The sequence below is a fragment of the Drosophila arizonae genome, chromosome 5, assembly GCF_054131065.1.
Source record: "Drosophila arizonae isolate 15081-1271.41 chromosome 5, UAZ_ARI_1.0, whole genome shotgun sequence".
NCBI lineage: Eukaryota > Metazoa > Arthropoda > Insecta > Diptera > Drosophilidae > Drosophila > Drosophila arizonae.
This window is the reverse complement of record NC_142925.1, coordinates 25,916,379-25,930,448: the sequence shown is the minus strand read 5'-3', so window position 1 is coordinate 25,930,448 and position 14,070 is coordinate 25,916,379. Positions and strand designations below refer to the sequence as shown.

The 14,070-nt window shown below is 40.2% G+C and overlaps 2 protein-coding genes and 1 long non-coding RNA gene across 3 annotated transcripts; 1 reads left to right on the top strand and 2 right to left on the bottom strand.

Annotated features, from left to right (window-relative positions):
• Nucleotides 1-5,792: 5,792 nt before the first annotated feature.
• LOC149268866 (uncharacterized) lies at nt 5,793-7,109 on the bottom strand. The gene is made up of 2 exons (XR_016270295.1): nt 6,725-7,109; nt 5,793-6,662 (listed from the first exon to the last, which is right to left on the bottom strand). It is a non-coding gene; the product is annotated as an uncharacterized LOC149268866 (long non-coding RNA).
• A 2,357-nt stretch (nt 7,110-9,466) lies between these two features.
• On the top strand, nt 9,467-14,067 carry ppk6 (pickpocket 6). The gene is made up of 6 exons (XM_018013244.2): nt 9,467-10,047; nt 10,301-10,504; nt 10,562-11,298; nt 12,014-12,131; nt 12,191-12,300; nt 12,363-14,067. Exons 1-6 carry the CDS (start codon nt 9,872-9,874, stop codon nt 12,500-12,502), a joined length of 1,485 nt encoding a protein of 494 aa, XP_017868733.1. The 5' UTR covers nt 9,467-9,871; the 3' UTR covers nt 12,503-14,067.
• On the bottom strand, nt 12,509-14,060 carry l(2)k09848 (WD repeat domain 74 lethal (2) k09848). Its single transcript, XM_018013242.2, has 4 exons — nt 13,926-14,060; nt 13,163-13,875; nt 12,750-13,105; nt 12,509-12,680 (listed from the first exon to the last, which is right to left on the bottom strand). The coding sequence occupies exons 1-4, from the start codon at nt 14,011-14,013 to the stop codon at nt 12,587-12,589; spliced, it is 1,251 nt and encodes a 416-aa protein (XP_017868731.1). The 5' UTR covers nt 14,014-14,060; the 3' UTR covers nt 12,509-12,586.
• Nucleotides 14,068-14,070: the final 3 nt, after the last annotated feature.

The window sequence follows — 14,070 nt, the reverse complement described above, 5'->3', positions numbered from 1 at the left end:
TTGCGATGTAGATAGATACTTCGAGTTACTGATTTGAATACATTTAATTAAGTGCATTTTCCGAATTATTTTATGATAGATAGAACAAACTGAAAGTAGTCACAATTAATGAACAAATAATGTATAGAATCGTAATTTAATCTGAAAAGTGTACACATAATGCTTGCAATGAATCAGTGGGATCGACTAGCACATATAAATTGTAAAATATTAATTTGAAATTTTTAATTTTTAATTCCTTTATATTGGCTATTGAATTTGGACATCAATTTTGGTGGCCGAAAAAGAAAAGGGTCAGCTATAAATTCCATTTGGACTCAAGGAACCATCGCACTGTAAAGGATTTCAAGCCACTCAACGGATTTATGCTAAGTTTTTTAAGAGGTGGGGAATTTAACTTTACCGACAAATGAGATAGGCTTACAGAGACTCCAGGTGATGTAGCCTACATGACATCATCAACATGATTTTCGATTAATACTGAAAGCAGATTTATCACTTTATTAGGTAAAAGCCAGACGAAACTGCTTAGACTTAAGTTTAATTTGTATATCCTAAGCTCATTAAAATCATGGGGAATTAGGGTATGATGGGAGGCAGGAAGCGGGGTGCATTACATTGCTGCCAGTTTACTTGGATTTTCAATGCCTGTAAATTTAAGGTTTTTAAAAAAAATTAAGTGGCGGTGTTGATAGATTCGATTCCTGTCGTTAACCGTATTTCTTCTTTCGTGATTATTTTGTTTTATATTAATGCTTGTTGATTATGAATGTGCCTCCTCGATCAATCAATCTGATTAAACACAAAATATTAAAGTATATGTAAAAGCGATATTCGGTCGGAGTCCAGGGTATGTCCAGGTCGCGCACCCCAACTTGAGTTTCCTTACTTATTTTTTTGCAAATTTTCAGCTTCTATAAAAAAGCCCGCGGTTGACTGCGTTTTATCAGTGGGTACCTGGTGATTGACAGCTGGGCAGGTGCACACTTAATAGGCTTAGAAGCAGCCCCTAAGCCGGCTTAAATTTAAAGTGTGTTATTTTAATGACAGAAACAGAAATAACGCCAGCAGCGTCGCCTATCGCCGCCAAAAGATCCAGGAAGTATTTGAACATAAACCGAAATTGTATAAAGTGCATATAAGACTCTAGCTCTAAAGATGTAGGGGATATAGTTTTACAACTGATTCACGATAAAGGTTTTTATCGATAAAAATAACGGGAACAGTTATCGATTTTTAGTGATAAACTCGATATCCTCGCTGTATATTCGGATATAAAAAAAAAAGTTGAAGTCTCTAGCTCGTATATCTTCTGAAATCGACGCGTTCCAGCATACGAGTAGATGGACGGACGGACAAACGGACAGACAGGGCTAAATCGACTCAGCTAATGTCAAGAATATATACTTTTTGGGGTCTCCCACGCCCCCAGTTAGAAGAGACTGCGCTTGTGCTGCGCTGCAGTGTGCACAATATTATGAGAATTTAATTTTAAAGAATTTCTTTTATAGATCGTGTAGAGCGTGATCATATGGTTAAAATGTGTGTACATTGCAAAGCACCAGTCTCTAGTACTTGAAATGCGCTTTTCACAAATTGGCGGCAAAGGGGGAATGGTATCCAAAATCTGCAATTTAAACAAGTAAGAAAGCTCTAGTCGAGACTGCTCGACTACAAGATCCCCTGAACCCTTGGAGCAATAGATATTTCAATAATTTTTCGCGTCTTTCAGCTTACACAAGAAACACGCACACACACACACACACAGGCACACATACACACACACGCATACAGACACACATACACACACGCATACACACACAAACGCATACACACACACATACACACACACATACACACACACATACACACACATACACACACACATACACAAACACATACACACACAAGCACCCACGCATGGGCTGCAGTGTGCGCTTACTATGAGAACTTAATTGTTTAATAACTTTTTTTATGGACGTACGATCTTCATGAAACTTTCAGATTATGATTATAACATAAATATACATGTAATTGCCAAAGCACAAGTCTCTAGTATTTGAAATACGCTTTTTACAAAAGTGAGGGTGAGGGGGTGAATTTAGAGGTGGGGGGTAAATTTTAACAAAAACCGAAATTGTATAAATTGCATGTAAGCATACATTAAAAATTTGGAGACTCTAGCAATAAAGGTGTAGAAGATATAATTTTATAACTGGGTTTCGATAAGGTTTTTTATCGATAAAAAAAGATCGGGATGAGTTATCGATTTTTAATGATAAACTTGATATGCGCGCTGTAATTACGGACATTTTTAAAAAAATTTGAAGTCTCTAGCTCTTATATCTTCTGAAATCGACGCGTTCATACATACGGACAGACGGACAGACGGACAGACAGACGGACAGGGCCAAATCAACTCAGCTCGTCGCCCTGATCAAGAATATATATACTTTGTGGGGTCTGCCACGCCTCCTTCTGCCTGTTACATACATTTCAACAAAACCATTATACCCTGATTTCCCATTGAAAATGGGTTCAGGGTATAAAAATCTTCGTATCGATCAACTGCATATACACAATAAATCTGAAGTCTCTATATCTAAAAGTGTTCAAATTAGGCTAAAAACAAAATCAATTTCCGATTACTATCGATAAAATAGTTATCGGATGAGTTATCGATAAATATGGTAAACTTGTACTGCGTATGGTACTCATGAGTATGGATGTCGAATTTCAGCTTTCTAGCTCTTATAACTTCTGAGATCTAGGCGCTCATACGGACGGACGGACAGACAGACAGACGGACAGGGCTAAATCAACTCAGCCCGTCAGAATATATATACTTTGTGGGGTCTGCCACGACTCCTTCTTCCTGTTGCATACATTTCAAGAAAACCATTATACCCTTATATCCAATTGAAAATGGGGTAAGGGTATATAAATATGTTAGCAAAACATGGTTTCATTCCCATAAAATTCCCATATATATATTATATATATATGTTTATAGTACAGTGCAGTGCAGTAAAGTAAAGTGAAGTGAAGTGTGTGTGACCGACTGAGCATCAGTGCAAAAACCGACAGAGCAACAGAGAGACAGAGGAACATAGCTACAGAGCGACAGAGCTACAGAGATTCAGAGAATCTTGGTGACATACAACGACTGAACAACTGAGTGACTTAGTAACAGAAAAACTGAACGATTGAATGACAGAGCGACTGAAAAACTGAGGGACAGAATTTTTTATTTTCCGAAATTCTAAGATTTATTTACAGGTTAGCATACCGCTACATTTTTGGCAACTTTCAGAACATACTGAAAGCGACAATCTACGATACTTATATATTATGTATATATTATAAAATGACAGATATAGAGTGGGCTTTTCAAATGTATAAGTATTCAGGTCAAGACCCGATCCAGCAGGTCTTGAGGGTGATGGCGTTTCAGTTCTCCGCTGCAGAGCCTAGGCGTCTGGCCAAGTTATTTGGATGGGAGTCCAGTCTTTTAAGATACTTTTTCGGCTGCCTCTTGAATTTTTTCACCAATTTAGGTAACTTTGAGGTCGCGTTCAATATTTCTGGTCCTTATGTACCACGAAGCCCCAGTAACAGAAAAACTGAACGACTGATCGACTGATTGACACCAAGCGACAGAGCGACAACTTAGTGACGAAGAAACTGAGCAACAGAGCAACAGAGCGACAAAGCGACAGAGGAACTGAACGACTGATCGACTGAGTGAATGAGTAACAGAGTAACTGAACGACTGAGTGACAGAGTGACAGAGAAACTGAGTGACGGAAAAACTGAACGTCTGATCGACAGAGCCAGAAAGAAACTTAGCGACAGAGCGACAAGAAAACTGAACGACTGATCGACTATGCGACTGAGTGACAGATCGCTTGAGCGTCAGAGCAACTTAGTGACAGAGCGATAGAGCGACAGAGCCAAACCGACTGAGCGACAGAGGAACTTGGCGCTAATAGAACGACAAATCGATTGAGCGACAGAACAACACATTATTCAAGTGTTTCGATTCTCGCATATATGTAAATGAGGAATACACAGTTTGCACTCACGTTTCAAACCCTCTGTGGAGAGTATTTCATAAACTAGTTTGTCATCCCACCTCATCTCTTTTCTCTAGTTCATCAGCGATAAGCATTGATTTTCTACAGATGAATGAATACTGAGACACCTTCTCTCCGTAAATAAAATAATGATTAAGCTATTTTCTTGAAAAACTTCACCTTCAACGGGGGAAAACAAAAACGAGAAGTAATTAGTGAATTCATGGTACGACCTCTGTACTGCTAGCTTTATTAGCCAATAATGATATTTTCATGGAAGCATTAAAGGTCACCATCGAATTTATTGAAATGTCCTTAAGGCAAAGTGCAAAGAAATAATATGTATAAAATATATTTGTGTCAACAACGAAAGGTAAGTGCAGTAGATAATAAAATTCATTTTCCACTTGACATTTGTTTATATTCCTCGTCGACCGAGAAGCTATTATAATATTTGGTAAGGGCTCGCGGTTCCATTTACTATTCCTTTAGACAATAAACCATTAAAAATCAATTCGACCCAGGAAATGCAAAGTGCCCCACAAACAAGTCGGCATATGGCTAACTTTTCGATAGAGCGTAAGAAACGCAAACAAAAACGAGCATTTTTAAGGCCTACCCTAAAGAAAATAAATGGAGGCCTCTCGCCTGGCTTTGCATTCCGCTAAATTGACTCTCAACTTTACGCAAATGGCACAAAAGCTGCTCGTACAGCCAAGTATGTGTGTATTTACATACACATGTGCGGATAACAATGTACGTTATGCATGTGAAGCTGTACCTTTTAAAGAGCTCGAATCGGTTTTGGGCTCAATTTGTAAGAAATTTAAATTGCTGTATTCAATAAGGTAGATACGTCTTATATAAAATTATATTATTAATATTTTATTTGTTATTGTGTTTGTTTTATAATTATTATCATATTCATATGAGTCCAACGTGAAAGCAAATGTGGAAGAATTAGTCCTTAAGTGTATGTATAATAAACATGAATGAAAAACAAAGTAAGAATGCTCCAGTCGAGACTGCTCGACTAGGAGATATCCTGAACCCTCTAAGCTGATATTCTCTTTGTAGTAAGACCTTCTTTATATGTGATAAAGGTCATAAAGGTGATCATATGATTAGAATGTGTATACATTCTACATCACAAGTCTCTAATCCTTGAAATACCTTTTTTACAAATTGGATGCAAAAAGGGCGTGGAATCCAAAATCTGTAAATTACAAAATCTTTGTATTCATCAAATGTATATACACAGTAAATCTGAAGTCTCCAGGTATAAAAGAGTTCAAATTAGGCTAAAAAAGACAACATCAACTTTTCGATTCTTCACGATAAAAAGTTATCGGATGAATTATGGGTTCAGGGTATAAAAATATATAAACAAATATAGCATACTTTTTGGATCAGAGTGAAGTTCTATACACAACAGTAGGATCATTCAACATATTCTATAGATAAGAATATATAAATTTTGGTAAATTAAAAAAAAGAATGTGTGGATGCAAAATCGCGGAATATGTTTCGGATAACGGAATTATGTATTTGCTTATTTGTTTATATTTCAAAGTTTTTTTTTTTTTTTTTCTCTGACTTGACATTTCCATTCATTATGGGAGTCCCTAACTTCGATGTTTCGACTTCAATCATTAGAGAAACGAAGAAACAATGAGTCAGCTGTTGCATATTTTCCTTCATGAACGACCATACAAATGAAAAATTGTTGATTTATTTATTTATATACAAGCATACCAAAAGGACCATAAGTACTCCACAGGATTTTGTCTGCAGAAGGGCGACTGACACACACTTACATTGCACTTATCTTGGGCACACATTTTACGAGTATTTACGTTTCGGCTTTGATGTTGCTGTTTTGCAAATCCTTTTCCACAGTCGTCGCGCGGTGCCCTTGGCAACTAGTTTCGCTGACTCGACGGCAGTTAGCGACGAGAATCTCGGCGCTTTGGTAAATCTCTGGTGTGTCTGTCAACGGGCTTTTCCTGCTTCCGCTTTCCCATATCCCATATCCCGTTTGAGCCTTCGAGAGTTGCCTCCCACGATTGCCTTGGCGCCAGCACTGAGCTGGGAAAGATGCCGCCTCTCGTGGGCCTCTCCTCACTTGGACCGCTGCCCAGTTGCCCTGGCTACCCACTTGCCTCTTGGCAGGCTACACTGTGGGCCATTTAATCGTAAAGTGCCGCCTGCAATGGGACTGTGAGCGTCCGGGTGGAGACAACGAGTGCAGTGAAATATTTGTTTTTATTTTACGATTATGGCCGCGTCTTTGTGCTCATTGTGGCTTTCAGAATTCAATGTGTATGCAAATATTCGATTGGCATCCGGCTTTTTATGTGCGGACAGCTGATATTGATGGCGCCGAGGGCCTTGTAAGACATGCCATCCCAAGTGCTGTCCAAACACAATAACCGCGGACCGTCTTCACTACGTCCGCCCTGTTGGCCATTTCACTTGGCTGCCCTGATTGATATGCCTGATTGTCAGCTGTCATTTGTTGGCTTATCATTACGAGTGATAATCAAAAGCCAAATTTGAGCTCCAAGTGCCGCTGCAAACATCAATCTAATATTTATTTGAATAGACACTTGCGCAATAAATATTACGCATATTCTTTACAGACGCACCTTACTCTCGAAAATATTAAATTACAGAATCAAAAAGTTATAACAATATGTTCAGGATACTGAACGATAAAAGTGTCACATCAACAGATTTGGCGTTTCAATCTAATTCAATCGGGCCTACTTTAACATTTTCGCCAATGAAAACCAATATTGATGTTCATTTAATTTATATGAACTGCAATCACTGGATGCCAGACGCCACCACGGCAGTCCAGACACCAATCGTATTTAATCAACTCAAGCTTGAACACAGTCAAATATATTTGGATGGTAGGTAAAGTTTTCTTGGCGCGCAGCTAAAGCTAATAAAGAACCTTGACAAACATGCTGGCCAAACTTCCTGGCAAACAGAGCCACTTCAACTGCGATGAAGGTAAGAGGACAGAAAGACCTTCAACTAAGATTGAATAAATATAATAAATACCTAGAAAAATAGCGATACATATAATACACACGATAGTAAACAATAAAGTTTGTGGAACTTGTAAAAATACCATAAATATACTCCAACCCCTGAATTGTATTATGTTATTAAACATATTTTTCTTGGTTTAACTGAAATCAAGTAGTTTTAGGGTCGACTCAATTACAAAGTCTAAAAATACGAGGTGCTTAAAACTTACCATTTAACTGAACTGATTTCTCTTTCCCTTTCTGTAGTTTCCCATTCCACATATATTCCTAAATTTAAAGAAATAATTTGGAAGACATATGAAGCTTAAAAAGCTGAAAATGTGTTTTCCGGTGTGAAATGTTCCGTTTTTAAAGTTCGCCACATTTGCCCACATTTCAATTGGCCAAGTTCAAGTGGGGCCACACGTGATGCTTCCGCGTTTATCGGACCCACAAATTTTACAAATTGCTCTGCAGTTAGTCGGATTATGAGAGCATGTATGTGTGTGGGAGGATGTAAGGCTGTGTGTGTTTGTGTGGCACATAAGCCCTACGCTCGTGTGCGATACGCGCCTCTGATAAAAAAGGCAACTACAAATTTGACGGCATCTTCCTGGCTGCCACGAGCTTCACATTTGTGAAGCCCGCAAGTCCTTTCCTCTGCGAAATTAAAAGTTTGCGTAGCTCATGTTCATGTTTCTCTTCATTGTTGGCCGGGAGGCGTGGGCGTTGGGCGTTGGCGTGACATGATTTTTTTTTCTTTTGCTTTGGCTCATTTGTGCGCTATGGTTTTTTAATTGCCTTGATTAGCATACAAATTTTTCCAGTAAAAGTTGTGCACAATTAAAATTCAATCTCATCTGCTTAAGACACATCCATAAAGTCAACAACCAATGCCGCGCAAGCAACTTCCGTGAACTTTGCGGAGCTGCAACTTCTTTTAGTTCGAGTAAACTGTTTCTATAGCTGACACTTTGTTGTCGTTGTCCTGATTGCCTGCAGGATGTTGTTGTCCGCACAAGTTCTGATTTTTATTGCCATTGCTTAAGAGCTGGAGATTCGTACATGAAAAACTTCTTGGACTCACCATCTGCCCCCACACAGAGTCCGCTTGAATAAAAGTTGGAAAAACTTAAAGTTGAACCTCTACTCGAGTTTTGTCCGTTAAAGAAGCGTACTTCCAAATAGTTGCTCAAGTGGAATTATTGACGAAAGTCGAATCAATGGCAATAGTCGAAATTTTCAGATCATTTAAGTGAATTTACAACTAACAATCAAAAACTTGTTAACTTCAACTTGATTTGTTGGATTACACTAAAGACATCAGTTGTATTTACTGTATGAAATTAAATGAATTTGTTAGCTAAACTTATCGATCGTCTTTCTTTGCGTCTATCCTTACATCTTTCTATAAAAGCTTGATAATCTGAATTCATTTTTATACCCTGAACCCATTGAAAATGGAAAATCAGGACATAATGGTTTTCTTAAATGTATGTAACAGGCAGAAGGAGGCGTGGCAGACCCCATAAAGTATATATAGTCTTCGAGTTTTGCTTTAAATATCGATAACTTGTCCCGTTATTTTGTTATCGGTTATAAACATTATCGAAACCCAGTAATAAATTTATATCTCCTCCGTTAATTCAACTCCACCCCTGATTCACCCCCTCAACCACACATTTGTAAAAGGCGTATTTCAAATACTAGGGACTTGTGCTTTGGCAAATACAGAGGTTGTCAAAAGTATTTACACACATTTTTTTTTTTTGCGTCTTTAGTATTTACACAAAACTTAAACAATGTTTATTGCTATTGCTTAATGTTATTTCTTTTGGATTTTTGTTTTATATAACAAAGGGCTTAGTTAATTAAGTTTGTGTTTAGTTATTCCTGCTTTTACTTCAATTACAGCCCGATGCCTTGCTGGAATTGATGCCACCAAGGATCGGGCAAGGTCAATTGTTAATTTCGACCAAATTTCGGTAATTTGCTTGATGGTATCGTCCAATTTCGGTCCTTCTTGAATAATCTGTTAGATTTCATCATTATCCAAACATTTTCATTCGTTAAGGCTCGGACTTTGCGGAGAACTGGGTAGAATAGCTTGGTTTAAGTCCCTCGAAAACTTTGTGGGTATTGATCCTTTATGGCAAGGAGCATTATTTTGCTGCAGTAGCCAGTCAATGGCTAGAAAGAGTCTGTTCCCGATGTAAAATCATGGTGATTTAATATTGGCAGATATCCTTATTGATATAGAGTGCCTTCTATTGGCATCAAATCTCCAATCCACGCTTCATAATAATAATCATAAATAATAATCTGCAAATAAATTTGTTATTTATCTTTAGGATATTAGAATAACTTTTAAGATATTAAACATTGATAATCAAATTTATATTATCTATATTTCATTTTATGATTCATAGATTCTATTTCCAGTATTTCCAGTATCTCATTATTAAAATCTGTCTGCAATCTATTTACTTAAACATCTAATGCGTACGGGAGTTTTTACGCGTTTACGGCCCCCTAAAAATCACATTAAGCACGCACAAATGTCTCACCTTTCCCGACCTCTGCAGAAGTTCTTAGCATATCATTACAGCTAATGTGCTACAAGTACCAAACTTGTTTAGGCTCAAGACAATTAGGCCTTAATTAGCAATACAAAGGACTGCCGACGCGTCGATGTCCTGCTCGAGACTATAAAAGTAGCAGCATTGAGCTGTCAACAACTGCAGAGCAAACGAAATGGTCAACATAGTGAAACATCCTCCGAGCAGGAGCGCAAGGCATCGACTGCTCCAATGCTGGAAGAGCCACCCACTGAAACTGGCCATTGCGAACACCTTCTGGGAGTACACGGAGCGCACCAAGGTGAGCGGCATGTGGCTGCTGCGACGCAATCGCACTCACGGGTTGTCCAGGTGAGTGAGCTATGTGCTATCGACCCTTGGTCAAAACATCTTTATATGTTAGCTACTAAGAATCAATGGCACACCTCGTTGTTATGAGGTAATAAGACTTTTTGGCTGACCATATCCGTATCCCCGGTTTATATCAGAGTACAACAAAACTAATGGTTAGTAATCAAATAATTCTGAAATTTTCTTAGTCGTCACTCTCTGTTTGTCTGTTTGGACCTAACTACATACATATATGTCTGCACTGACATTGCAGATTGATTTGGGCATCGGTGCTGGTTCAGCTGCTTGGTCTGAGCATCTATTTGACTCTGTTGCTCTGGCTGAAGTTCTACTCATATCCTATTCTAAACACCATTTCAAAAGAGGTGTCCATTACGGATGTGGCCTTTCCCGGAGTAACCATATGTAGTCCCAAGACGGTAAACACGGAGCGCGTTCAACGCTACGTCCGAACGCTGTGAGAAACAATGAAGAATCTCATGAAGGAACTTGTTGATATTCTCAACTCTTTCAGCCAGATACCTGCGGAGTATGATGTAGCCGAAGTGGCAGCTGGCTTCGAGTTTCTCAACGCCTTCACGGATCAGAGCTTTGTCCCTCCTACGCATGACAGCTACAAGGCAACGGATGCTGTGCTGCGACTGAACAACGTGTCCATATGGGAGGCTGCCATGGCCGTCAGTCCGGGCTGTGCGGATTTTGTAAAGCGCTGTTTTTGGGGCGTTGGGGAGTTTCCGTGTAATCAGAGCCATGAATACTTATCCTTCATACCGACGACTGCATTCCTTGGTCCGTGCTGCTCCTTCAACTACAATCCGCGGAATTCCAGCTTTCTGCCCTTCTCAGCGAACATCTTTGGCATGGATGGGGGTCTCACTTTCATTGGCGCTGAAGGCTCTGAACGCAACCTAAACACCGGCCTCATTGTGCTTGTCCATCATCCGATGGACTATGTAACGGAGAAAGCCGCATCGGTAACCATAACTGCAAGGTCCGAGAGCTTTGTCGAGGTCTCTCCCACCGTGCAAACCTCCTCGACAGAGGTGCTTGAGCTGTCCGAGCGCAAAAGAGATTGCCTCACCTCGGATGATGTGCAGCTACGCAATTATCGCCAGGCAGCCTGTCTGCTCGCCTGCCAGACGGAGGCAATTGGCAAACGCTGTGGCTGTCATCCTTACCTCCTGCCCACCGTGAGCAAGAAGTTCAAGGAATGCAGTCTGAACGATACCTTCTGCTATGCATATAACTATGGTGAGTATAGAATAACTACGCCGTAACAAGTTGCCCACCTTTGCATTCTTTCCCTCCTTCGAATTACCTATTCCCATCCTCACTCTCGCGGCGCTTAAGTTATTTACCTACACAGACCCGCTGAGTCCTACACTTTGTCTTGTGTGATGCATTGTGGTCTCCATGTCGTCTTCCTCCCCCCTCTCTCTCTCTCTCTCTGGTTGCTCCAGTTACATAATTTATAATTTATATTAAATATTCAAAATACGTGCCTGTCTGCCAGCTTAAGCGTGCCTCTCCAGAAATACTCGCAAATTGCTCCACAACTGGTGCTTAAAGGCGCTCCAGCGCTTCGTAAGCAAAACCCATAACCATTCCACATAGCATATTGTATGTATATGTCGGAAGCATAAATACCATGTTTAGGCAAGTGTCTGCTGAACTTCTTCCTATTAACTTGCAAACACATATCTACATGTGTATATGTGAGCGTATGAGTATTTGTTTAACGAGTTAGCGTATTAGAGTGTTAAATTACCTCTCCTTTGATGATATATCTACCTAGTTAAACTTTAATTAAAACAAATTAGGAATACGCGATCTGGGCGTTTCTCCTATAAATAGATTTTGCTCACAACTGTTTTCGAATGTTTCTATCGTATCCTCAAGACTTTATATTCATACACGATATACCTACTCTCTAAACAGTCATACATATAAGAGATCTAATTTACAGACAATTTCAAGAGCGTTCGCTGTGATCAATGCTTGCCCAATTGCTATGACGTCACATACTCAACGCTGTCCTATAAAACGGACCTCAATCTGCATTCATTCTCTGTCAGTGGCTTTTAGTAAGTATGCAATACAATTGTAGTCCCTAATGTAGTGAACGTAATAATAGTTTACTTAGCAAGCAGGAGACGCTCAACAATGACAGCTTCATGCTACGAGTCTATTTGGCCAAGCAGGTGGTTCCAGTCATACGCAAGGTGACCGTCATGTCCTGGGTTGGTCTGCTATGTAAGTGCTTTTGAATGCATAAATGTCAGATTACTATTTTTCAATTTATGATACTATTGCAGCTGACTTAGGAGGCATTTTCAATTTGTGCTTGGGCTTGAGCATGATTTCCATCGTGGAGTTCTTCTACTACTGCACTTATCGCTTGTATGTTCATTATCAACAGCAGAAGCAGCTTCTGGTGAAACATGTTTGGAATTAGTCACGATTTAACAGATAGTATTTATATATTTCTATATAACTTCGATCTATAACTTAATTGTAAAAGAGGTTGTAACAACGCGAATTATTTTTTCTTTTTTGCCTTTTGCGACTGCGTGGTTGTTTTTCGCTTTTGAGCAACTGTCGTTTGCTGCTCAGCCGCTTCATCATCGCTGTCCCTGTGGAATGGAAAAGTTATGAATATACTTTACGTATACCTGATTTATTTTTGTCATATTCAAACTCACCCCACGGTGGCCATTTGCTCGAACATGTCCTCATACTCCGCGTCCAGCGGCGCTGCCTTAGACTCTCGTTTGTTTTTTATGCTCTTGTGCTTTTGCACTTCAGCCTCCGCTTCGTTGTCATCCTCGCTGAGCTGCCGCTGTTGTGGCAGCTGGTTAATGAGCACCTTCGTCGCCTTCGACTTAACGTAGCACTGATAGAGCAGCACAGTGGAATCAGCATCGTGTATCCGCACATAGCGATCCAGAGAAGCGGAGCTCAGATATTTGCCCGTTTCATCCAAGTGAAGGTCGCTGATGCCGCCCGTAAAACCTTTATAAGTGTGCACATGAGTCTTCATACGGCGGGTGTCAAAGGCCTACCAAGGAATCTCAATGAACTAAGTAAATAGACATAAGTACAACTTAGGGCTTACCTTTAAGACTCCCATTGTGGTGCCTGTATAAATATAGTGATTATATGCTACGAGCGACGCAAAGCTCATGCCATGCTCCTCGCTGGCAAAGTGTGCCACAGGTCGACGTTGCTTGCGCGTGTCGTACAGCCTAACGTAGCCATGGCGAGAGCAGGTGGCCAAGACGCTTGGCCCATCCACAAAGCCTATATCGCTGTCCCACACGGGCACCTCCAGCTGCAGATAATCGTTGGGCAAATTCTTGGAACTGAAGATTTGCTTGCCATCGTCACTCAGATCGTAGACTTTCAAGTTATTCTGTCGAGCTTTGCCACCGGTGGCCACAATTTGCCTAGCAGTGGAGCACTGACGCAAGTGGTCCATATGATCCCCAGTGGCTATGAGGATTGGTTCCGCCGCAGACTCCTCCTCCTCTAGAGCATCCAGCGACATAGTCTGTATTTTTCCATTGCTAAAGCCAGCAATCAACTTGTTGTTATAGCGAGCTAGACCTACAATTGGGGCGGCGGCTACATTGATGTGGCGCATACTTGAGGCACCGCTTACTCCAAGTGAATGCACCTCTGCCACATTCTTCGCGCGACCGAGCAGTATTTCCGTTTGCGCCTCATTGCCAAATGCCAACGCCGTCACTCGGGAATCTTTGTCTAGAGCTGCCACATCAGTAAGGTTTGATTGTATATATGGATTCTTCTCCAGAGCGGGCAATAAATCTGTAACAGATAATGTTAAGAGCCGCAGCAGAACATGTCATTTGACTCACGTTTGAACGAGCCTGTGTGTGTGCCCACAAACAATTCATGTTTGGCTGTATAATTGGCATGCTTTAAGTTTGCTGTAGTCCACTTCATATCGTTCAAATGTCCCTTACTAAATTTTAAGACAATCAAGCAACTCAGAAGTAGCGT

Coding starts and splice junctions, on each gene's coding strand:
- ppk6 (XM_018013244.2), top strand. CDS start 9,872: ATGGTCAACATAGTGAAACATCCTCCGAGCAGGAGCGCAAGGCATCGA. Junction 11,299..12,013: donor CTGCTATGCATATAACTATG/GTGAGTATAGAA, acceptor TCTAATTTACAG/ACAATTTCAAGAGCGTTCGC. Junction 12,132..12,190: donor TTCTCTGTCAGTGGCTTTTA/GTAAGTATGCAA, acceptor TAGTTTACTTAG/CAAGCAGGAGACGCTCAACA.